Source organism: Gorilla gorilla, chromosome 19 (assembly GCF_029281585.2).
Source record: "Gorilla gorilla gorilla isolate KB3781 chromosome 19, NHGRI_mGorGor1-v2.1_pri, whole genome shotgun sequence".
In the NCBI taxonomy this organism is placed as follows: Eukaryota; Metazoa; Chordata; class Mammalia; order Primates; family Hominidae; genus Gorilla; species Gorilla gorilla.
The window spans coordinates 31,659,708-31,686,182 of record NC_073243.2 but is presented as its reverse complement, the minus strand read 5'-3'; the positions used below and the strand labels follow the sequence as shown (position 1 = coordinate 31,686,182).

General features: G+C 41.1%; 1 protein-coding gene and 1 pseudogene across 2 annotated transcripts in view; both read left to right on the top strand.

Moving 5' to 3' along the window:
- Positions 1–26,475, top strand: part of THBS4 (thrombospondin 4) — a 91,792-nt gene that overhangs the window by 21,417 nt on the left and 43,900 nt on the right. The window contains exon 1 of one of the 2 annotated variants that reach the window (XM_004058635.5): positions 22,254–22,670. The exons of the other annotated variant lie outside the window; for it this stretch is intronic. Coding sequence (XP_004058683.1) covers positions 22,583–22,670 — 88 coding nt within the window. The 5' untranslated portion in view covers positions 22,254–22,582. Of the gene's footprint in view, positions 1–22,253; positions 22,671–26,475 lie in introns of those variants that run through there. 2 annotated transcript variants of the gene reach the window in all.
- On the top strand, positions 4,987–7,459 carry LOC129527928 (RING-box protein 1-like; annotated as a pseudogene).

Genomic DNA, 26,475 nt, shown 5'->3' with positions numbered 1-26,475 from the left:
TTTCCCCTCACAGGCCCACTCCAAGGCTCTGATTTCCTGGGCTCTCTTTGCCTTGGCTTCCTGGCCATCAGTGTCCATCACTTGAGACAATCTGAGTGTCCCCACACCAAACACCTGAAATACACCTAATAAGGAAGCCTCATCCCATCTGCAAAGTATGCTGGAACTAAGATCCAGATTCACAACTCAGGAAATTTCACTCTACTTAAGTAGTGGCATTCTATCTTCAGATTAAAGTGTGTTTGAAAATCTCTACCCCTACTGACTGGGGCTGTCACACGAGGTCCCACTTGGCCCCGTCTTGGGACTCTCCTGCACAGCACTTGACTCTGCTAGACATCCTCTCTCCTCTTCCCTGTGCCCTCATCCCCATCATCTCCCAGAAACTCAGTGCTGGAACACATGAGACTTCTCAGCTGCATATCGGCAAGGCCAAGGGATCCTCAAAACAAGGCAAGTTTCTGCCCTCTCCCCCCATCAAAAGTGTGTAATTTCTTTGTTTTGTTTTTTGTTTTGTTTTGTTTTGTTTTTTGACACAGAGTCTCGCTCTGTCACCCAGGCTGGAGTGCAATGGCGCGATCTTGGCTCACTGCAACCTCTGCCTCCTGTTTTCAAGTGATTCTCCTGCCTCAGCCTCCCAAGTAGCTGGGATTACAGGTGCCCACCACTACGCCTGCCTAATTTTTGTATTTTTAGTAGAAACAGGTTTCACCATGTTGGTCAGGCTGGTCTCGAACTCCCGACCTCAGGTGATCTGCCTACCTCAGCCTCCCAAAGTGCTGGGATTACAGGCATGAGCCACCACGCCTGGCCAAACGTGTGTAATTTCTTAAACCCAAAGGGGTCTAGCCGGGATCCTGCATTGTCATATTTTAAGAATAAAGTGATATCTCCATGAAGGGCCCCACTTTGAGCCCTATTTATGTTTGCCTCTGGGATTTAGCTGTAGCTGGGCATGTGTGATAGTGGGTAGGTGACAGCCTGCCCAGGGTATATTTGCACCCTAGCCGTGTAGCATGGGGTTGAGAAAGCAGGCTCCAGTATTCCACAGGTCTGGGTTTAAACCCCAGCTCTACTATTTATTAGGTTTGTGGCCCTGGAAGAGTCTGTATCCCCTGTAAGACTTCATCTCCTCGTTTGTAAAATAGAGATATAATAATACTTTCACAAGGCTGTTGTGAGAATTAAATGATGTATAATTCGTTCTTGGCATAGGGCCTAAAACATAGTAAGCACTGATAAATGACAGTTCTAATAGTAGATACCCCGTAACTAAGCCTCTTTGAAGGAAGTTTACCATAAGGTAAGAAGAAAGTCAACTTGATCCAGTAACAAAACCCCAGAAGGAGAGATTCCAGACAGCTTGGATCCCAGCTCTTGGCTATGTCTCCTTGCCCAGCTTGCCTGTTATTCATCACTGAGTCCCATGTAGAGGTGGGATTGTAAGTAAATTGTGAAAAGGATGGTTTCAGTAAAAACTCCTTAAGGCTTTGGGATACAGCACAGTGTTGTCTTGATACCACCACCACCACTTCCTACAATACGTATGTCCCACCTAACCAGAAAAGAGATAACGTCTCAAACTTTGCTTCAAATGCTGCCCAGCTTTGGAATCTCACAGTGTCCAAAGCATCAGAGGATGCTCAATGGATGTAACGGTGGCCTCCAACAGATATGACCATGGTCTTCAGGTGATGTGCCAATGGTATGTAGTAGACACAGCTCTGGTTCCCAACAGAGGTACTGATGATTCCAGCAGTCATGACAGTGGTCCCTCGCAGATGTGGTGGGATCTCTGGAACAAGCAGAATGATGTTCTGTGGATACAGCAGGACCCTTGGAAGCATCAACATTCTCAGACTGGTTGAGATGTTAGGGAGTTCGGATATCTCTTAGGCTCAGCAAAAGTGGTACTCGAGCCCAAGGATGTGGTGTTAGCCAGTAGTTGGGGGAAGAGAGGGAGAAAGTGTCTGATACCATGGAGTAGCTGCAGGTATTTATTTATGACCATGTGTGGGTTATAGCCCAAGGCACAGACATTTGGGGTATGAGGAATGTGAAGAAGAGACTTTGAATTGGACAAGAGTGAGGAAAATAGCCAAGGAACTATGGAGTATACTTCTATTACCTGGGGTCACCATAAGCATAAAACTAAGAGCTTCATTTACAGCCCTGTATTTCAATGAGAAAGTGGAAAGAGCACCGGACCAGCAGTCTGGAGAACCAGGTGTTAATCCAAGTCTGTCACTTAATTTCTTCAAACCTTATTATGTATAGAAAGGAGGAAAAAGAGTAGCACTCAATAACTGACGTCTTTTCTTTGATAATTTTATTTCATCACTACCAGATTCAGATAAAGCCAAAGTCTTGCTAACACTCCTTGCCAGTTGAAATGTGGTGACTCTCAAAAACTTGGAAATGTCACCATTCTGGTAAGAAATCTTTTAATGGAAACTTTACATCTTCTAAAATAATTAACATTCAGTACTCAACCTTAGAACATTTTCCAAATTTAGATGAGAAGAGATGAAGCAAGGAAAAAAGGTGTAACCCTATCATACTTTTCCTTTTGGCGTTGAAATAAATATCCAATTAGGGGATGGGGAAAGTTTTGTTTTCTTTAGTACTGAGTTGGTGGCAGCAAGAGCTAAGTAGGGGCTGAGCATCTCAGGTATGGGCTTCCCCTAGATGATCCAGCTATCAGGTTCTGCCAAGGTAAGTATGCCCTTGTGGGGCTTGCAAGGCCTAGTCATGGTGGGAGACCCTCTATAAAGGCCTACAAGTACTTAGGGAGGTAAGAGGACACCCCCTCAAGGGCTGAAGCCTGTCTCACCTTTGAGGGGAGTGAGATCACCAGTATCCCTGTGAGCTGTATAACAGGAAGGATAAGTCCATGTTCTGGTGCCGATCCCTATGCCTTTTGGAACATTTCTCCCTCTGATAAGAAACCTCCTGATAATACTGTGTTTCACTGGAACAACATCATCCTCATCATTAGTAAAATGATTGCTGGTTGTCAACATTCACGGAGAAGGTTCCTGGGGAAGGTCAGCTGTTGCAGGGAAGACTGGCATGCTGGCTCCCAAGGCAAGTGTTCCTTTCCATGATGAAGGCACCAGGGACCAGGGTCAGGCCTTCAGTCTCAGAGATGCAGAAACTCTTGTCAGTGCCTGAAAGAAGCTGAAGAATAATAAGCAGACTGCCAATGTTGTCATTAAAAGGCAAGGTGTCTTTTACGAGGTGAGCATTAGCATCAGCCTGGCAAGTACATTCTTAGACAAACTGCAAGGAAGCCAATTTAAGAGAAAGTTGCTTGGGAAGCAACAAGGGTGATGTTTAATGGGGTCAGCCTATAATTACATGATGCATCCATTTCCACCATGTGTTTCTGTCTGCCTCTTGGACCAGAAGGGCTGTCTTTGGGGCCAGGAAGACCCTTCCCTGGACAGTATTCACGCATCTACTGCCAGACTTTGCCTCACTGACTCTTCCTGTGTCACACATTCCCAAATCTCAATGACTCACCGATTCCCTTTCTGATTGACATGGTCTTGCCTTAAACGTGTTGATGTCTTTAATCAAGACAGATTAAAGTGAAGTTTCTTTTTTCTGGAAGATGTGACTGCATACTGTTTTGACCGATTATATGTGCTCAGCTGGCAAAGGGCTATGTCCCTTCATAGCCTAATTCTTGGGGTCACCCCATTGTTGCCTTCCTCCCATATAACACCTACACTGTAGTGTTGAAATGTCATCATGTTTTATTTTATTTCATTTTTATTTTCTGTGTTCTTTTTCTGTGTTCCACTGATTTTTTTGAGTGGGATTGGTCTGCGAAATGGTATTATTTTTAGCACAAAATGAATCCAGTGAGACAAAATCTTGTAACAAATTCAACTGTTTCATTGTATGAAAGCAGGGCAGTTCTTTACTGATGACAATTTCTGTTTGAGAAACCAAACTGAGTTCTTCATAAATGATGAACAAATAATATACGCATATTATTGTATTTAGGATTATAGTATTGCTAGCCCTAAAAAATGATCAGTGAAGTATTGGCAATGTGAGGTGATAAGTTTTTGTTTCTCCTTTTCATAATAGATTTTGCCTGTCCTGTTAGTGATTTGCACTGCCCGCAGCTACCCAAAACCTCAAGCATAGACAAAATGCTTAAAATTCCAACCTCTGATGAACGATTCAAAACGGATAGATTAACCCATACCACACTCCCTGTGCTGACACTGATGAAAAAACAAAACAGCAAAAGAGTTTCCACTTCCCAGATGTCAATCTTCTATTTGCTTTAATCATTTTATATTTATTTATTGATCCATTCAATTATGTTGGTTTATTCCTACTTAAGTTGTTCCAAAGCATTTAAGACAGATGATAAGAACACAAGATAAAAATCAGGATCAAGAAAAATAAAAATAAATGTTAGATGACAAAGATGGGAGGAGGAATTAGAATTACAAAGATGTATAGAATGCTAGTTCCTACATAATTATTAAAATGGAGGCCAGTGTTCAAGCTGGGCTTCCTGGTGGCAAAAGCATACATGAAATTATAATAGGTACAAAATAATACCGTAAAGAAAACCTCCCCAGATAAAGAAAGCTTTTTCTTGGCACTCGAATCTGAAAGAAATTTTTTTATTTAGATAAGAAAATCTCGGTGATATGGATAACACAATACCACAATACAATCTAACAACATGCAACCCAACAAAATGTGTGTTTTTTTAAGGAATTTTGTTCTTTGCTCAATTTCTTCCATCTACTAATTTTTAAATAATGCATCCTCTGTCTATTCATTTGAGGTTAACCCAAATATTTTAATATTTAATAAAATCTAAGTTTAAATCTTTTTACCTGCTTCTAAAAAATACAAGGGGATTATAAGACTAATCAAATTGCTTCCCATGCCACTTTATTTGTTGTTTTAGTTGAGTGTTTTAGTTCTATTTTGCTTTTTAATTCTACAAATTAAACACTATTATTATTGTCATCACCATTGTTTTATATGGCCAGTGTTGAAGTGTATTTATTTATAAATGTCTTTGCTCACCATTTCTTCTTGAATTTCAGACTTTCAATTTGGATTCATTTTCTGTGAGCCTCAAGTATATCCTTCGAAATTTTCTTTTGTGAGGATCTATACTCAGTTTTGTTTGTCTTAAATGTCTTTTATTTTACTCTTATTCTTAAACGATCTTTTTACTAATCGTGGGATTTGGGATTGATCTTTTTTTTCTTTGACACATTGAAAATAATATTCTGGCTTCCATTAATGCTGTTGGAAACACTGCTATACCTTTAAGTTTTATTCCTTTGTGGTGATTTGTTATCTTTGGCTACTTTTAAGATAGATCCTCTCTTTGACCTTGTTGTTCTGAACTTCCACTCTAATGTGCCAAGGAATTATTTTATTTGTATTTATCTGCTTGTGATTTGGCTTATCATCTTTCAGCAATTCTGAAAAACTCTCAGCCATTTTTCCTTGGAATATTGTCTCTTTTCCATTCTTTCTACTATGTTTTTCCAGAGCTCCAATTAGGTGTATGGACTTTTTCAAAAACTCTTTCTTTTTCTCTTATTATATTTTGAAATCTCATTTCTCTGTACTATATCTTATATGATTTCTTTAGATTTATCTTATACTTCACTAGTTATCTCTTTGTGTCCAGTCTGCTGTTTAATTCATACATTGATTTTAATTTAAATTATATTTTACACTTACAGAAGTTCCAGTTCAAATATACTTTTTTTTTTTTTTTTGAGACAGAGTTTTGCTCTTGTCGCCCAGGCTGGAGTGCAATGGCATGATCTTGGCTCACTGCAACCTCTGCCTCCGGGGTTCAATTGATTCTCCTGCCTCAGCCTCCCTAGTAGCTGAGATTAGAGGCACCTGCCACCACACCCAGCTAATTTTTGTACTTTTAGTAGAGATGGGGTTTTACCATGTTGGCCAGGCTGTTCTCAAACTCCTGACTTTAGGTGATCTGCCCACCTTGGCCTTCCAAAGTACTAGGATTACAGGTGTGAGCCACCATGCCCAGCCCAAATATACTTATTTTTTAAACATTTTTTATTTCTTGTCATTATTTTCAAATGTCTGTTTTATTTCTTAAAGCATATTAAATATATTTATTGTATAGTTTACTTCTGATATTTCTAATATCTGCAAGTCTGTGAAAGTGTGATGTTGTTGTCTGCTATTTCCTCTGGCTCTTACTTGGTGTGCCTTTTGCCTAGTATACTTTGTCTTTGTGTGTTGGGAGGGGAGTTCATATTCTTTAGAATGTTATCTGTAGGATTTTTTGAGAACTGGTTAAAGTTGGTGTCCTTCAGAAAGGATTTTCTTTTACTTCGATTGCCTGGGAGGACTACCAGTTCTCTCTGTGATTGTTTTTTTTCTTTTTCTTGTCATGCTTTCCACTTCCACTGCATTTCTCACTGGCTCAACTATAGTAGCATGAATTTGGAACTACAAAACCACAAGAAGCAACATCAACTATGAAGTATCATTGATAAAAATATTTAACTTGAATCTAATCATGAGAAATAATTGACCAAATCAAGACTATAGGACAGAATCTAGGACATTCTATAGAGCCTGGATTCTTCAAAAAAGTCATACACACACACACACATACATACACTTTAATTTATAAGATAGAAATCAAAAGAAACTACAGAGACGAACAGCCCAATGCAAGGCATGCCCTTCATTGATTTCTGGATTTTTTTAAGTCATAAAAGATATTTGGGAGTCACTTAAGAAAATTAGAATGCAAACTGTATATTAAATGGCATTATGGAATTATCATTACTTTTCTTAGGTGAGATAAGGATATTGTAATTATACAAGAGATGTCCTTCATCTAGGAGATGGCTGCTGGAGTATTGAAGGGTAAAGTGTCCTGTGCTTATAACTGGCTTTCAAACAGACAAACAAAAAAAGCTGGTCCAAAATGGCAGTGGCAATGGATGTGGATACCCCAAGCAGTACCAACAGCAGTGCTTTGAAGTAAAAAAGTGAAATGCAGTAGCTAGCCCTCTGGGCTTGGGATGTTGTGGTTAATAACTGTGCCATCTGCAGGAATCACAGCATGGATCTGCATAGAATGTCAAGCTAACCAAGAGTCTGCCACTTCAGAAGTGTGTACCGTTGCACGGGGAGCCTGTAACCGTGCTTTTCACTTCACTGTCTCTCTCACTGGCTCAAAACACAACAGCTGTGTCTGTTGGACAACAGACAATAGGAATTCCAAAAGTATGGACACCAGAAAAAGAATTCTTCCATCAAGCTTAACTGTTTTGTGATTCATTTAATGACTTGCCCTTCTGTCACTTAATTATAAATTAGATAGAACTGTGTCTTTTCTGCTTTGTCTTTGCCATTTGCTGTTCTCGCAGCCACATTGTATTCTGTGTCAAATAAAGTCCAGTTGGATTCTAGAGCGAATGCTGTCTCCTGTGTATGTGAACAAAAGCGAACGTATATGAAGGGTCCCCTCTTCCAAGGCTGAAAAGCCACCTTTTAAAAGTGAAATGTGCTGGGCGCGGTGGCTCACGCCTGTAATCCCAGCACTTTGGGAGCCGAGACAGGTGGATCACGAGGTCAGGAGATCGAGACCATCCTGGCTAAGACGGTAAAACCCCGTCTCTGCTAAAAATACAAAAAAAATTAGCCAGGCGTGGTGGCAGGAGCCTGTAATCCCAACTACTCGGGAGGCTGAGGCAGGAGAATGGCATGAACCCGGGAGGCGAAGGTTGCAGTGAGCCAAGATTGCACCACTGCACTCCAGCCTGGGTGACAGAGCGAGACCATCTCAAAAAACAAAAAACAAACAAACAAAAAAAGAAAGTGAAATGTGTGTTCATTAGAGCCAGAACAGGATTGTCCTGTGAGTGCATCGCTTAGTCAGAGGACTCCAACCGTACAAGGGGGAATGTGGATCGCTGACCCTGAAAACAGCAGTCAGCCCTGTCTTCCTCTGGTGTGATAGCACCAGGCAGCTGAATGAGGAAAGAACGTGGGATTCAGAGTCATCACACCCAGCTCTGAGTCCTGGTTGCATAGGCTGGCTACTGATGGCAATCTCGGGCACGTTGCCTGTCTACCCTGAGCTTTCCTCCTCTATGATGCAGGCTTCTAAGGACTACATGGCATTACATGGGGCACAGAAAGAGGCTTTATAAAATGCAAAACCACTATACAAATGTAAACATTGCATGCATATGACATGTTGCTTTCTCTTCTTAGCTTAGAAAAATAAATTTTAAAAAATTGTAATATGTAATCTTGGCTGGCAAATGTATGAACTCAATTTAAAAACTGATGTCACCTAAAATTGAATTAACACAAGAGTTCAAGTTTCCTTTACTACCACTACCTCATCACAACTTGTTAAAATGTTTTGGGCCACAGAAGGAATTGCCAATTCTAGTACTAATTTGGTAGCTATAGAGAATCTTCAGTGGAGAAACAGTTTTGTTGCAGTGGTTCTCGAAATATGATCTGAGGATTCCTGGGGGTACCTGAGACCATTTCAGGGGGTTCATGAAGTTCTCCCTCCAACTGCAAGTCTATGTGAAACTAGTTTTTCTTCATATACTTTAACCAAAGCAGTGCATCAAATGAAGAAGCAGACTTGAGAATCCAACTGTCTTCCATTGTCAGACATAAAAGAGATTTGCAAAAAGGTAAAACAATGCTAGTCATCACTAAATTTTTTCATTTTGAAAAATAGTTGGTTTTAATAAAAGTATGTTAATAAGTGAAAAAACATATTATCTATACACAGACACATACACACATATGTATAGGCATATGAGATAAAGTAGTGACTCTAAGAGCACTGTTCATAGTACTTTGCTTCTTAGAGACAGGGTCTCTGTCATCCAGGCTGGAGTGCCGTGGTACAGTCATAGCTCACTATAGCCTCAAACTCCCAGATTCAAGGGATCTTTGCATCTCAGCCTCTACATGCGCCACTACATCCAGCTTAGATTTTTGTATTTTTTGTAGACACGGGGTGTGTGTTTTGTATATTTTGTAGAGACGGGGTCTATGTTGCCCTGACTGGTCTCGAACGCCTGGCCTCAAAGAATCCTCTTCCCTCGGCCTCCTAAAATACAAGGATTACAGGCATGAGCAGCTGCACTTGGCCTCATTGTACTTTTCTTTCAACTTTTTTGTAGGCTCAAAATTTCCACAAATTTTTAAATTTTGTGGGAAAATGTAAAAACAAACCAGAAAATCACATGAATTCCCCTAGAGGTGTTCTCCTCTACTCCACAGCCAAAATCAGGAGAGGCAAATTTCTTGTTCTCTCCTTTTGGGAGGAGGGTTTATGTCTAAGCTACCCTACACTGAGGGTGTGACTCCTGATGTCTCAGTTTTCTATGAAAGGTTTCCTACTGGGCTTTTCACCCTAGGATGTCTTTTTCTTAATCTCTTCAACCCATAATGCTGATACAACAGAAGTTTAAGGTCCCAGGTTTTATCAGGCACTTTCAGGGTAAAATCTAGCTTTGGCACTCGCTTTCCCTCTCAGGACTCAGGCTTTCATTTTATATTTGGTCTCTATACGTTTCTTGCTTTCTTGCCAGCTCAATAATTCATTTAATTTTAAAATTTCTACCCCAAGTTTTTAGTTATTTTCACTGGGAGGATCATTCAGGGTATGTCATCACTTTACACTACTAGAAACGGAAGTCTCAATGCAACAGCATTTTAAATGGAAGTTAAATTGCAATCACTTTTCTTCCAGTTCTTGCAGAGATTCAAACAGTGGTTACAGCCACAAGCAAGAGATTCAAATAGTGGTTACAACCACAAGCAAGTTTTGAAAAAAAAATTCTTTACCATAATACTGTAAAAAAGCTTGTGGCCCTAAGGCATAAATCCAGCATGTTCACCTTTCAATTACACAGTTGAAAATATAGTTGTCTTAACACAAAAAGGTGCTCTATCAAACCAATCTTTCTCCCTAATTTGTGCAGCTCATTTATTCAAATTGTGAATTCAGAATTCTACATTATGTACAAAAAAAAGTATGAAGATAGACCAGATCATGAGAAAACACCTTCTCAAAAGTCATAAATACGTTCATAACAATGTGGAAATAGCCCTGTTGACAAGTGCAGTACATCTCTTTTTTCATGCTTTTTAATTTGCAAGGACATTTTTATATAAGAAGCAGGTTTCTAAAGCCAATGTCATTCATGGTTTCCTTTTTAGTGTAGTGGGCTTGGGATCCTCGGGATTAGACTACTGCCTGAGGATGGTCCACTCCCCTTTACTCAAGCCTCCCCTTAAGATTTAGGATAGACCTTTCCCCTGGATAACTGAGTAGGTTATCATCAATTTCCTTAGTTGCAAGAACACCAGCCTCAATTATTTATTAAAGAAAAATAAAGAAAAACGTAAACAGACATGATTCTGCAAAAAACAAATCTCAGAATTATAACATCACATGAAAACCCAGTCCCTGAGTATCATGGAATAATTATTCCCGAGTGTCAATTACAGGTTGTAGATGCTGGATATTTTTATCCTGAGACCTTGTTTGGCCTGAACCAGCCCTTGAACTCTATTTGTCTCATCTCTACATTGGACAATATACCTAGCTGTACCTGCATATACACATGTGAGATATATCGTATCTCTATATAAAGGAACACAGACTCCACCTGAGTTTGGAGCTCAGTATTTGCTCTGTTACAAAAGCAGCTGAAATCACTCATTCTACTTGTAGTCAGGGCAATTAAAATTTACTCTAAGTCCTGCTGTATTTTCCTTCCATTTACAAGAGGGTTAAGTGCCCCTTCCCTAACAGAGTATGCTCTACTTGTTCAAAGATTGTCAACAATAACCTACAATTTCCCCGTTTCCTCTTATTTAAGCTTTGGGTGATGATAGATTAACAAACTCAATTACAAATGGAAACATCTGAACTCCACTGTCTTAATTCATTTAGTGTTGCTGTAACAGAATATCCAAGACTGGGTAGTTTATTTTAAAAGAAAGAGAGGTCTATTTGGCTTATGATTGTGGTGGCTGAAAAGTTCAAGTTTGGGCATCCACACACATGTGGTGACGGCCTGAAGCTGCTTCAACTCTTGGTGGAAAGCAAAAGGGGAGCTGGTGTGTGCAGAGATCACATGGTGCGAGGGGAAGCAAGAGAGAAACCAAGGAGCCAGGCTCTTTCTCACAACCCATCCCATTCTAATCCATCCCATGAGAGTAAGAACTCGCTCACCTTTGTGGAAGGGCATTAATCTATTCCTGAGGAATCCATCCCCAGGATTCACACACCTCTCACTAGGGCCCACCTCCCCACACCACCGCAAAGGGGATCAAATTTCAACATGAGTTTGGGTGGGACAAACCATATCCAAACCATAACACCCACAAAAATAAAGATAATAATAAGGAAACCACCATGTGCCAGGCACTGGGTTAAGTGTTTATATTCATCCTCCAACTAAGAACAGTACTATTGGCTTTTCCACTCACCTGAAAACAGGTCCCATTAGCATCTTCATCTTATGAATGACCACTCTAAGGAACAGAACCATTAAATGGCTTCCCAAGGTCATATAGTCATGGAGCCAGTATTAAAGGCTGTTGCACTCCTAACCAGGACACTACCCCTTCTTGTTTTTACTGGCCACTCTCAGAAATGTTTCAAGATCATGCATCCTGGGAATCAGTTTCAGGTCCCTGAAGTCAGAAGCCCAATGCTGTTCATTGAGAGCCATGATATGTTACGCACCACCCTAGAGCTGGTTCTTAACCCATAAGGTAGCTATCGTTCCCATTTCCCAGTGAGGAAAGTAAGACACCACTCCTTTATTCATCCAAGAGCGTAAGGGACTTCCCCAAGGCCACACAGCTAGTAAGTGGCTGGGCCAGGTTTCAAACCCAGGTGTGGCTCCACCGTGCTGCCTCTCCAGATCATACATAGCATTATGATTCCTTCACGGGACAGAGCTATATCATGATGTATTATGCTGGTGACCACAACCATTTTGGCAATGGCTTTCTAAAAATACAGAGAAAAAAAGCAAATACTAAAAAACTGAGTTTTTGGCTTCACATAATATGTGAAGAAGGAAGTACGTTAAATTAATTACAAGAAATGCATTCTCATGGCCTCAATTCACATAGTGTGCCGCAGAAGCAAAGTTTTATGCATTGATCAGACATTCACTCTCCCTAAGGCAGTGCAGGCAAGTAGAAGGACACTGTGCCTAGGGTCAGAAGACCTCAGTTCGAGTCCACTTTCTGGCATTTCCTTGGGAAGGTTGTTCAATCTCCCTGACGTTCAGTTTTCTAATCTGTGCAGTGGAAATTATAACTATAGTACCTGCTGAAAAAATTGGTGCGTTATAACTATGGCACTCATCTGTCCCACCTCATTGTTGTAAAGATTAGATGAGATCAAATATAAGACAAAGCTCCCTATCTGAATGAGATATTTAAAGTTGGTTATTATTATGATGTGGGTTTCTAGGCAGTAAAAACTTACCATACTCTTCCACAGAAAAAGAAAAAGATGATGTGTGGATATATGTTTACTTACAATAAACATGCATATATATGCATGCATGAATATGAGTACAAGGACATATGTATTAGAACATTGTGGTGTGCAAAAGAAGATGAGAAAAACTAGTCATAATCTCGCAGAAGAAGCCCTGATAAAGTATGCTAGGGCAAGTCTGCAGGCCTCTGATTTTAGCTGCTTAACTATTGGATACACAGTGTTGAAAGATTGTGTTCAAGGCACTGCAGCCCTCAGAGAACTAGCCCCAAAGCCCATGACCCCACAAGCAACTTTAGGGAGCTGCTGTGGATGAAGTACCTGGCCCCACTGGAAAGGCACTAGAAAATGAGCTCTTACTTTGCAGGGAGTGGTCAGGGGAACATCAAGGAAAGAAGAAGGAATCATGAATGGGGCTTGGGGCTCACTCAGGAGGAGCTCTTCCTGATAGGTGCTTTAAAGGAATCAGTGCTCAAAACCCCTGGATGTGATGAGCTCATTCATCTTTGAGGGACCCTTTGTCGCCTCTCACCTGTCCTTCTGAGGTCCTCCACACGTTCCCCTTCTCTGTTCTTATTCCAAATTCTTCTGCTACATTTACTCACCCTGGATTTCTGGGTAAACTTTATTAGATTTGTTACATCTATTTTCCTTTCCCATTAGTCAATTTTTAAATGTGGTAGCCAAAATAACCAACATCACTAGTAATTATACCCATACTCAAAAACTCTTCTGGTGAAGAGGGCATGGCAGAACTCCACAGGGAAATCCTATTGTGAGGATTATATAGGTCGGAAAGTCATTTTTAACTGACATGCAGGATAAAGCACATGCTACATACCAATGGAATTTAACGTTCAAATGGAATAATCAACTATGTTTGCAGTATACATTTCCCTAGATCCATACATGAAATCACATTTCCATTAAACAGTTTTCAAGTCAGTGACCAATTCCCTCCTACTTCTCCTGAAATTTATATGAACCTGGATCATTTTAATACCACTGGAAAGAAACACTATACTTAGAAGGAGATGAACAACAGATTTAATATTTTTTAGTTTGCGGTACTAGGAGGCAAGCTGGTAACTCTAATGCCCTGTGTGCCTCGCTCGACTCCTAGATCTGAGTAGTCAATAAGAAAGTAGGGAAGGGACTACCAGCAAGAAAAGAAGCCCACTAATATTTCCTTCTCCTTCCTTCTGTGTTTTCTTCTGCTTAATAATTGAGTCTAATATTAATGGACAAGGATTTCCAGAAAAGGCATGATCTAGAACAGGGGTCAGTAACCTTTTCTGTAAAGGACCAGAGAGTAAATATCTGAGCCCTTCGCAGGCCACATGGGCTCTGTTACAACTACTCAACTCTGCCATTGTGCCACAAAAATGGACACAGCATTGCTGTATTCCAATAAAACTTTAATTATGAGCCTTGAAATTTGAATTTCACATGATTTTCACATCAGAAATATTAAATTCCAATCATTTAAAACTATAAAAATTATTCTTAGCTCACTGATCCTATAAAAACAAGCAGTGGGCCAGATTCAGCCTATAGGCTATAGTTGCCAGTCCCTGGTCTAAAACTTTTAATACATTAAGAGTATTCTTCACATTAAAACCACTGAAATTGAAGTCATTTTCTCTCTTTCTGCCCATTTACTTTTCCCTAAGACTTTAATTTTTTTCCCCACACTCTCATTCCCATTCTGATTTACCAGGACATTACTTCTCCTCTCTACCTCACATATTTGTTTTATTGCACTATAAACCTCACTGGAGAATAAAACTATTTGCCAAAGACCCACCTGTAAACGCCCAGCACTGCAGCAGGCACTAACAAAGCGGAAGACACAGAACTTGTGGCCAATCATGTGGACATTGGCAATAATCCATTCCCTTCTCCTTCTTTCTTCCTGGTAGAGTCCACCTCTTATAATAGTCTGAAGAAAACAGATTGTTACTTTTCCACCTTCCTGGCAAACAAAGGGGTATGTCTGTGACCAACTCCTGGACAGTAAGACCTGAAGAGAAGTCTGTTGGGGTGCTTCTAGGAAAGGGTTTTCTCACTGGAAAAAAGAAAGCTACAAGAGCAGAATCCCCACCCTCTCCTTGTTTCCTACTTTTGGATGATATCATGTAAAGAGACAGTGTTTAGAGCTGCAGCAGCCATTTTGCAACCATGAGGGAAATCCAGGAATTGGTCCACAGGCATAACATCATTAATTCACCAAAGCACCTCCACAGCTCTCTACCCCTGGACTTCCTGTTGTAGGCAATAATAAATCCCCAAGATGGGAATTTTGTTGCCATTTATTACACTGACAGACTTCATTCTTGCAAAGCTTACATTGCTAGAGGAGTGATGTGACACATAAAATGAAAAACCCGTCACAAAAAAACATAAAATACCAGGCAGGACACAGCGGCTCACACCTGTAATCCCAGCACTTTGGGAGGCCGAGGCAGGTGGAGTGCTTGAGCCCAGGAGTTCAAGACCAGCCTAGGCAATATGGCAAAATCCCATTTCGACAAAAAAAAAAAACAAAAATTGGCCAGGCATGTAGTGGACACATGTAATCCCAGCTACTTGGGAGGCTGAGATGGATCACTTGAGGCCAGGAGGTTGAGGCTGCAGTGAGCCGAGGTCATGCCACTGCACTCCAGCCTGGGTGACAGAGTGAGACCCTGTCTCCAAAAAAAAAAAAAGGAAGAAAAAGAAAACCTAAAATACCATAACTCTTCCCTCCTTGGCAGCTCTATTCGACCTAAATCAAAATATGTTCATATCTCTCCCACAGAGTTACTGCTCTATATATACTTTCTGCTTTACAGACAAACTTCTTAAAAGTTAATCTATCCTTAGCAGGGCACAGTAGTGCACACCTGCAATCCCAGCTACACAGGAGACTGAGGCAGGAGTATCTTTTGAACCCAGGAGTTTCAGACCAGCCTGGGCAACACAGCAAGACATCCCCACCCCACCCCACCTCCGCCACTGTCTCTAAAAACCCAGCAACTTATCCACCCTTACCATCTCCACTTCCTATTCTGTCATCCTCACTCCTCAAATAGCAATACTCTGCCCTTCTTTCACCCACATTACTCCATCAAACTGCTTTCAACAGAGTCACCAGTGACTTCCGAGTCAATAAACCCAAGCACAGTTTTTAGCTCTTATCTGGCCTGACCTCTCCACACAGGTCAAAATAGTCGATACTATCCACTATGCCTCCCCCGCACCATACTTTTTTTTTTTTGGTTTGTTTGTTTTGAGACAGAGTCTTGATATGTCGCCCAGGATGGAATGCAGTGGTGCGATCTCGGCTCACTGCAACCTCCACCTCCCGAGTTCAAGCGATTCTCCTGCCTCAGCCTCCCAAGTAGCTGGGATTACAGACGCCCACCACCATGCCCAGCTAATTTTTGTATTTTTAATAGAGATGGGGTTTCACCATGTTGGCCAGGCTGGTCTCAAACTCCTGACCTCAAGTGATCCACCCATCTCGGCCTCCCAAAGTGCTGGGATTACAGGCGTGAGCTACCACGCCCGGCCCACAAAACCATACTTTCCAGATTTTCTTTTGCATCCTTAAGTATTTATTTCTGGCTTCTCCTTCTACTAGGCTCTTAATACTAGTGTTCCCCAGTGTTCCTGTACCCCCCTCCCCGTTTTTTCTTATTTTACACACTCTTTTTATATAGTCTCATCTGTATCTACAGCTTTAGTGAACTAATTAGAAGTAATTTGTAATTAGCAGCACTGATTTTCCTGTTGAAAGTTAACTACTAAAATCCTTCGATGTGACAGTTCTTTTAGTTAGGACAAACATGCCCCTAGGAAATGAAGTAATACTATTCATTTGCTTGCAAACTATTTTTTCCCCATAGATGAACTTCAGCCCAAATAAAATCAAACTATCCAAAATTCCCAGCTACTTGGGAAGCTGAGGCAGGATCAAATTCACGTAATTTTCGTGTATTTTGCAAGTTTGTTTTATGCCATATTAATTCATTACACTCTGCATCATATTTTCTTAGCAAATACATCTAGACACCTGGCACTCAGTAAGGGATATTCCTGGCATAATAATCATTGTTATCATTAGACATTGCAGGAACCACCATATGGATGGATAAATGTGTTGTTTAATGAAGGCAAGCGATTACTTTAAGAGATCCTAGTTGTTATAAACTCTCTCTGGACTTCAAGTTTGGTATATACATAATTATTAAATGTATACATAATTATTAATTGTAACATGTCCTCACAATTGATTTCTGGCTATTTTTCTAAGGATTTTACACTTTATTTAGTAAAATATATTAAAGAGGTTAATGATAATTTTTTTATAGAGACCCTTAGATTGAAAATGACTGATTTTTCACACCTCTTTTCTTGCTTTACTAATCGTCAGTGCCTAATTGCTAAAGCAAAATATCTTCTAAATTCTGGGGAGGAAATTCTACTTTGAATTGCACACTAATCAAAAGACTCCGGCTTCATTTACAGAGCCCTTATCTGTGCTAAGTAGTTTTTGGAATAGCTTTTTTCCTGTCACTTAAGCACCTTCCTTTATTATTAATAGTAAACTAAATAGGAGTCCAAAGTCTGCCTTTCCCAGTGCTAGAGTATAAATGTCATCACATGGTAGAATGTAAACATCTTTTTTTTATTTATTTTTATTTTTTTAGACAGGGTCTTGCTCTGTGGCCCAGGCTGGAATGCAGTGGCATGATCATGGCTTTCACTGCAGTCTCAACCTCCTGGGCCCAAGCAATTCTGTCACCCCAGCCTCCCAAGTTCCTGGGGCCACAGGTGGGCACCACCATGGCTAACTAATTTTTAAAAATTTTTTTTTGAGACAGAGTGTCGCACTGTTGCCTGGGCTGGAGTGCAGTGGTGCAATCTCGGCTCACTGCAACCTCCACCTCCCGGGTTCAAGCGATTCTCCTGCCTCAGCCTCCTGAGTAGCTAGGATTACAGGTGCCCGCCACCATGCCTGGCTAATTGTTTGTATTTTTAGTAGAGACGGGGTTTCACCATGTTGGCCAGGCTGGTCTCGAACTCCTGACCTTGTGATCCACCCGCCTCGGCCTCCCAAAGTGCTGAGATTATAGGCATGAGCTACTGCGCCTGGCCTGATTTTTTAATTTTTATTTTTATAGAGATGAGGTCTCACTATGTTGCCCAGGTTGGTCTCCAGCTCCTGGGCTCAAGTGATTCTCCCACCTTGGCATCCTAAGTGCTGAGATTATAAGCATGAGCCACCATACCTGGCCCCTTTATCCATCTTTTAATGTTAATAATTATATCCATTTCTGTTTCCTTCAAAAATTCAAGTGGAAAACCTGACATAAATAATGGTAACTTTATTATTATACCTATATCAATTAACACATATGTATAAAACTTCTACTTAGTTGTGCCAAATATCAGTGCACAGTATGGGTGATTTCCCCTACTTGTGAAGAATGGTGCTATAGTCACCCCACAGGAGCAGGATAGATCCCCACTCTCAAAATTGGGTTTGGATATCAAAATCAATAATGCCATCACACATGCAGCAAAGGGGTTTGAAAGGTTTATTGCTCACATAATACGTTTTTTTTGGGGAGAGTAAGATGGGCTTCCCAGCTGGTCTGAAAACTAGAGAGAACAAGAAAGGAGAATGGCTTTGGGATTCTTATTGTGGTTAGGAGTGGGGCTGTGGTGAGGGTTCCTGTACATGGGCTAGGGCTTACTGTTGGAACTTCGTGCTAGTGCCAAGGAAGGAGCACCTAGGCATTCTTATCAGTTTGCTCAGATGTGGGGCAGAGAGGAAGGGAAGTGGTGGGGCTTGAGAACTGTCTGCAGTCAAACATCAAAAATTAAGTCATACTCTGTATTACAACAATTAGAAAAGAAATAAAATGTAGTATATCAGTTCTCTATTGCTACAATATTGTTACATATCAACCCCCAAACCTCAATGGTATACAAAAATAAATGTGTCCTGCTCACACATCTGGAGTCAACTAAACAGCTCTGCTGATCTTGGCTGAACTCATTCATCTGTCAGCTTGATCTTGGCTGGCTTTGCCAGGGGTGGGCTGTACCCTGCTCTATGTCTCTCATCCTCCAATAGGCCAGCACAGGCATGCTATCATGGCAAAGGCAAAGGTGCAGGAGTAAACCAGCCCAATAACACAAGCACTTTTTAAGCCTCTGCTTGTGGCACTTTTGCCAAAATCCTGTTGGCCAAGCATGTTACGTGGCCAAGCCATGAGATGTGTACACAGAAAAATAAAAGATGTGTACACAGAAGAGCAAAGAACTGGGGCCATTTTTGTAACCTACTGCACCTATTAATGGATTACTAATATGTCACAACTCTTATCCTAGGTTACAGTATTAAGAGAAGGAAAGTAAATTCAATGATATATTTACTACTAAATGTTAGGTACTGTACTTGGAATTAGAGTTACAAAACTAAATGAGATAATCCTAAGGAGCTCACAGTTGGATACTGGAAAAAAAATCAAACTAATTAATACATTATTAAAATAAATGAAATAAAATCCAATGTAAGTACATGAATAGATATTTTAATAAGAAGTGGCATGGAAATGAAAATAAACTCTTTTGTCTCCTTTATCATATATTTCATAGCTAATTAAATTAATTTTATTATAATCAAATTTACTGTAGACCTGAGAACATAAAGTTTACTGAGACTCCCTAGCGAATGGCTGCATAAAAATGCAAGCCCTCTAAAAGCAAACCCAGATTGTAAATTCTGTTAGGCTAACAGAAAGTCATTTGATTCTTTCGTTTTTCCGTTACACGTAGTAGTCAACCAAAATTTATTGTGTGCCTATATGTGTGTATTAGTCAGAGTTCTCTAGAGGGACAGAACTAACAGGATAGATAGGAAGGTGAGTTTATTAAGGAGTATTGACGCACGATCACAAGATGAAGTCCCACAATAGGCTGTCTGCAAGCTGAGGAGCAAGGAAGCCAGACTGAGTCCCAACACCTCAAAGTAGGGAAGCTGACAGTGCAACCTTTAGTCTGTGGCTGAAGGCCCAACAGCCCCTGGCAAATCACTGGTGTAGGTCCAAGAGTCCAAAAGCTGAAGAACTTGGAGTCTAATGTTTGTGGGCAGGAAGCATCCAGCACAGAAAAAGATCAAGGCCAGAAGACGCAGCAAGTCTGCTCTTCCGTCTTCTCCTGCCTGCTTTATTCTAGCCACGCTGGCAGCTGATTAGACGGTGCCTACCCAGATTGAGGGTGGGTCCGCCTTTCCCAGTCCACTGACTCAGGTGTTAATCTCCTTTGGCAGCACCCTCACAGACACACACAGGAGCCATACTTTACATCCTTCAATCCAATCAAGTTGACACTCAACATTAACCATCAGGATGTGCAAGCTATTTTGCTGGGAATTTGCTAGGATCGAAAATTCCTAGTTTTTTTGTTTGTTTGTTTGTTTTGGTTTTGAATCTTTAATGAGAAAAAATACTATTGTGCTCAAGAACACTGTGCGTCTGGTGTGTCATTGGGTCAAGGGTTGGGGACACACATGGCAGAATTCAGAAACAGGGTAACATCAACAAAAATACACACGGTCATAAAAAGAAAAACTGGCACCTGGCACGATCAACTCTGTTTCCTCATCATTCAGCAGCATGTTGGGGATCCTGCGGCTGATGGGGAACACACGTCCAGACTCTGGGCACTGCAGGGTGCCCTCCAACACATCTACCTCCAGCAGCACGTGGTGCATTGTCCTCACCATGGAGATTCCTAGCAAATACTCTAGGTATTTTAAATAGAAGAAATTTAATACAGGGAAATGATTACATATATAGTAGAAGAACTGAGATGTCAAACAGAAGAGTGAGGCAATCCACATTTTAGCAACTGCAGTAAGTGACCTCCAATGTCATGGCTGGAGGGTGCAAATGGTGAGAAGGCAGAAGCTAGAATCATGGTGGACCCCACCTGCAAGAGTCACAAAGAAGATGCATCCATTCAGGTCACAGAGAAGTAAATGCCCTAGTTTCTACCTTCTACCTTCTTATTGGTCTCTAGTCTCCCATTTTATCTAGACTGCTGACAAGCATGCAGTGGAAGGTGAGCACCAGATCTGAGAGGAAACAGGCAGTGTCTGGTGGCGCACTACACAAGAACTCTCACAGGCATCCACTAGGCTTGCTTGGTGACTCATTTAAGGAGTAACCCTATTTTATGTATCAGAGTAGTCTATGGTGTGATATAGCATATTGTTTCTTTTGATGTTTGGTTTCATTTTTTCCCTGTAGGCACCTAATCACTGTTTTTTAAATTCCCCAGGAGATTCTGGTATACCCAATCAGCTGAGAACCACTGAATAGTGGCTTTCAAAATTTTGAGCATCCAAATATTGTCTTCACAGAAAATCTTAATCTCTGAAGTCTACTGTAAAAAACATAGAAAGGCAAGGCTGTTCTGCTTGAAGCATAGGTTGGGAGCCTAGATTCCTCTCAAACCCAGGCCACTCCTGGGAACATGGTCTGGAGATTTGAATGTTCCCAACTCTAGTTTATCTCATTAGTTGATATGTATGCACATCCTCTGTGTCTCTCAGTGCTCTCTCATGTGTAGACATATGGTGCCCCATTCCAAAGAGTGACTGTAGTGTAATGTGGCATTAAAGGAACCCTGGATAGACCTGTATTGGACCTTACATATTAGAGAGCTCTGCAGATAGCTCACAAATCTCCAAGTCGCTAGCTGTAAATTGAGTGATAATTGGTGTCAGGTTATTTTAGCACAGTTTGGGGATAAAATGGTGCATTAATCTCCCAGTTTGTGGCTTATTAAACTTTGAAATGGAATTATTTGAGACATAAAAGAGATAGCAATACTTTGCTGGATCTTCTCCATTAGTCGAGATTGTTACAGAGGAGAAATTTTTGCCACTGTTTATCAAATATTTTTTCCTCTAGTTAATCCATATCATTCCGGGAGCTTTGCCCAGGAAAAGGACGAATTACTTGCGTTCCTCCGATATCTTTCAAGTTCTACTCCCGTACCTTTAAACTGTCACACGGAATCTTTGGTGACAGAGGAATAGAGGTGGGCAAGCAGGGCGTTTGGAAACCATACTGAAAACGAATTATCCATAAAGCACAGATTCACCAGCCTAGAAATGGCTCTGTCTGGATGGATTCCTTGAGATGTGTTTTATTTCCATTAGAAACACAAAAACTTTCAAACTTTCACTGTGTCTCAAAATGATAGAGAAAAAAATTCAGCCTTTCAAGTATTCAAGAAAAGCTTGAAGAAATAAAAGAAACTCGCTGCTCTCTGGGCCACTTTAGGAGGCAGAGCGTTCCTGGAGAACTTCAGGATTCGTTCGCAAGGGAACCCAAGGTGGGCATTCAAAGCCGATCCAAAGGATATTCTTCTTTTTAGAAAACAAAAGGAGCGCAAGGAGTAGGGGACTGAAGGTGCCCAAAGCTGGTGGGTCAGTGTCACTTTCTTCCTCCCTTTCGCCCCTTTCCTCCCGCTCCTTTCTCCCCTGTGGCCCCGAGTGCCTCTGCTCAGCACCCCTTTCTCTCCAGCCCCGACTGCCCATCTTCGCCCCTACCCTCGCGCGTCGGGGCTGTGTCTACACCCACCCCAGGACCTGGTCCGTCCAGGCTCCTTCCCATCCTCACACCCGCGCCTTTCTCCCTGCGGCCCCGGCTCGCTGCTCCAGCTGCCCAGCTCTTCCAAGGACAGGGGATCCCGCCAAGGGGGCCGCCCCCGCCCCGGCCCTCCCCCGCCCGGCCGCACCATAAAGCGCCCGGCCGCTGCCGCGGAGCCCAGCAGCCAGCAACCCAGCACCGCGCGGCGGGGACGCGAGCGCGCCCCCGACGGCAGCCCGGACGCCGAGCACGGGTCACCTGCGGCGCCGGCCCGGGCGCCGACCGAGGTTCAACGCACGGCGCGGGGACCCCCCAGGTGGGGCCAACGCCGCCGTCGCCCCCGGCCTCGCGGGGAGCAGGAAGAGCCAACATGCTGGCCCCGCGCGGAGCCGCCGTCCTCCTGCTGCACCTGGTCCTGCAGCGGTGGCTAGCGGCCGGCGCCCAGGCCACCCCCCAGGGTAAGTGGGCTCGGGTCGGGCCCGGGAGCGCCGGGCACCGGGTGCCCCATCTGCTGAGTGAGTGGAGGGACTTGCTCGGCCCTGTGCTCCTGGGGCCTTGCTCAGCCCCTCTCTGTCCCTCCCGGGCCCAATCAAAGCATATTGTGATTGGAGGTAGTGATTAGTCTAGAATTTTCCGAAATTCGATTCCAATGATGAGAACAATTGCCTAAATAGTTGGGGGATGCAAAATTGTTTCAGACTATGCAAAGATGTGGGGTGGGGTTGCCTTCAAAACTTGCTACACGGTCCTAGACCTCTTAACATGTTAGGCTCTGGTGTAGGGTGAATTCCGGGTCCTGCACCCTGTGCCGGTTCCCTCCAGGCAGCCTTGCTCCCTAAATCCTTCCTCAGGCGGAGCGATGTTTACCCAGAGTCTGCTCTTGACATCCCTGAGAAAGACGCAGAATTACTCTACTTGCCCTGCCACCTGCATTTTCTGCTCTGACTTTGCTTGAACGACAAAAAGAAAGTTTATTTCAAGGGTTGGCTTGATGTCTTAATTTCTGAGGTAAATAGGAAGGGCTGAGAAACAGGTCTTTTTCAATGAAATCAGTTCTTTGCAGCAAGATGGATGCAGCTGGAGGCCATTTTCCTAAGTGAATTAAGGCAGGAACAGAAAAGCAAATACCATGTTCTCACAAGCGGGAGCTAAACAGTGGATACATATGGACATAAAGATGGAAACAGTAGACACTGGGAACTCCAAAAGTAGGGGGGAGGGTTGGGAAAACTACCAGTTGGGTACTACCTTCACTGGGTGATATGTTCACTAGAAGCTCAAATCCCACCTTATGCAATGCACCCGTGTAACAAACTTGCACATGTACCCTCTGAATCTATAATTTAAAAAGAAAAAAGAAAGATATTGATCTTTTTCTATGAAACGGTAAAAATTCAACAAATAATGTGAAAAGATACTTGGACAATCCTCAAACTCCTTGGTGAAATGGGGTGAAATAGCCATTGGGTAGAAAGCAGTTAAACAGAATTTTTTGTGAAGACCAAAAGGAAGACATGATTTAAGCAAAGAAAGATCTTAGGGCTATAACTGGCCCTAACTGGTCAGGCGTGAGCTTCATCTGTTTGAACTTGGTGCCTGGGTTGATTTATTACTGACTGTGGAATTAAAACTGGAAGAGACGCACAACTTGAAGTAAAAGTTGTTTTTCCTCTTGTAGCCAGAGCAAAGACTGCCTATGAGGGCGTTCTCAACTTCCCTGCCTCCCGCTGCTGGAATCACCCATTTAAACTGCATTTCGCCAAATAACTCATTTTCATTCCAGACCAGACAACCAGAATTGTGGTTTCAGGGGTTAGAGTACTGCTAACTTTTAGTTTGTGTTGAAATATTTGAAATGCTGTAGTCCGTGCCCCATACTTTTAGGAAGGTAAAAAAGGAAGCTTTTAAACACTTCAAAAGTCTTATTGTGATGATATTTGGCAAGTTTGAATTTATAGGTAAAATTTTTTTGTGTTATACATGTTCTTGACTTTTGAACATACAGCTTTATGGTGTGCCTTAGGTATGTCTCAGACATACCTGACCATTTTATGGAGATTTGAACTTGGCCTATACAACCTAAATTATCTGGGTAATTTCGTTGCTGTAGATGATCTGATTAAGTTAAGTTTCTGATAGATTCTTTTATTGCATTATCTAGTCTGCAATTATCAGGCTTAACAGGATAATTTGATTATCTCCTTCTTCCTCTGAGCTTCATTGCTGGTCTTAAATTAGTATATATTCAATTTACATACCATGGTAGCTGTGCTCATTGGTAGCAGTAATGTCACCTCTAACAGTAGAGGGTTGTGCTTTGATCTTGGCACTTTTACTAAAACGTAATAACATTAGTAGAAAATGGTAGTGTCTCATTTCCTTTTCAAAACACTCTCTATGTTCATTACTAACTAATCCCATCTCTGCCTCTTGAGAGAGATGCAAATGAATCAGACGAACCATAGATTGAAATACTGCAAGTTTAGCTTGAGTTACATCATGAACTTGATCATAGTCAAAGCAAGAATCAAGAGTACTAAGAGTTTTGTTTTGAAGGTAGTTCCCATACTTTAAATACATATCTCTTTTCTGAAGATGTTTTGTCCTGAATGGAACTTTAAAACATATTGCCTTATTTCCCTTTGCTCTCATTATTGGAAATGTAAAGTTTCCAATTCTCTTGAAAATTAAAAAATCCAATTTCCCTTTTGAAATGCAGTAGGCAACAGTGTTTATGGTTTAGGGATATAGGCACTAAGAGGAGCACAGTAAATGTTCTGCTTTCCAACACATCTCATATTAATTTCATTATTGTGTAAGGACCCCTGGTACATGTGAAAAATACAGTATAGATCCAGTTTGAAGACAAATTGTCTTTTAAAAGGGGTAGATATTCTTGAGTAACTAGGTTTTTGCCTGTTTGCTTTAGAACTTTTATTCATTCTTATTACAAAAGCAATACCTGCCCATTGTAGAAAAGATAAAAGTTAGATAAGCAAAAAAAGAAAAGAGGAAATTTAAAACTTATATTTATGCAACCCGGGGATAGCTTCTATTAACATTAACATGTTGTTGTATTGTCTTTCATTTCAAATCTTTTTCTATGCAAAAATATATTTCAAATGGAATTACGTTAACATATAGTTTTAGAATCCTTTTTTCTTAATGTATCATGAACATCTTTTCACATCTGTAAGTATTCAGCTACATTTTAAAAATAGGTAGTATTCTGCTTTTTGGAAGAATCAAAATGTATTTAGCCAGGGTTGTAATATAGAACCCTTAAGTTGTTTTTGGTTTTGATATTGTAAATAATAATTTATTGAACAAGTGCAAGTGTCACAGGATGGTTTGGGATGATTTTAACCATCCCCTCAATCTCAGCCAAGCCCTTCTCTTTTTTCTGCTAAGGACAGTTAATGTTTTCATAGCAAAATGCTATGCCAACAGAGCTCAGGTTTACCTCTCTTCCAATTAGATTTTCACCTAATTCTTTCCTAAATAGAAATTCTAGAATTACCACTAGTGTCTAATATTCTTGTACCTAAATCATTTACCATGTTATCCATTATTTCCCTAGGATAAATTCCCATAAGCAGAATTGCTAGATCAAGGAGCACATATGTTTTAGGGCCTTTGATACTGTTGTTTAAACTGTCTTCAAAATGTTTATACTAGTTTAAATGTTACACAGTGGTACAGAGAGTGCCCATTTCCCTGAACCCTCACAAACAGTTGAGTACTGTTGTATTTACTAATTTTCCAATTCGATGGTGAAAACGATATGTTATTGTTTAAGTTAGCAACTCCTGCATCATTAGATAAATACACGAACATTTATTTATATACTTAATGGTCATTGTAATTCTTTTTATGTAAATTGCCTTTTCATATTCCTTGCCCATTTTTCGATTAAGATGCTTATCATTTTATTGATTTGTAAGAACTCTTTATCAATTGTCAATATTACCCATTTAATAACCAGATTATTATATCCAAGAGACAGCTGTAGGTGCTGAAGTTTCTGCAGCCTATGGAATTGTTCAAATGATATTTGCATCTGCTAATACATATACTAAATAACTTCCACTGAGTATTACCCAAATTTGGCCTTTGCCTTTTAAATGACTCTGGGCATACTCTCTCATAGCTTTCATAAATATTACAAAGTTTGTGAGAGAAAGTACTGCTTGCTTGATCAAAAGCAACTTATACAAGTACAAATGCAGATTCTGATTTTTGTAGACCAATTCTATCAGTCAA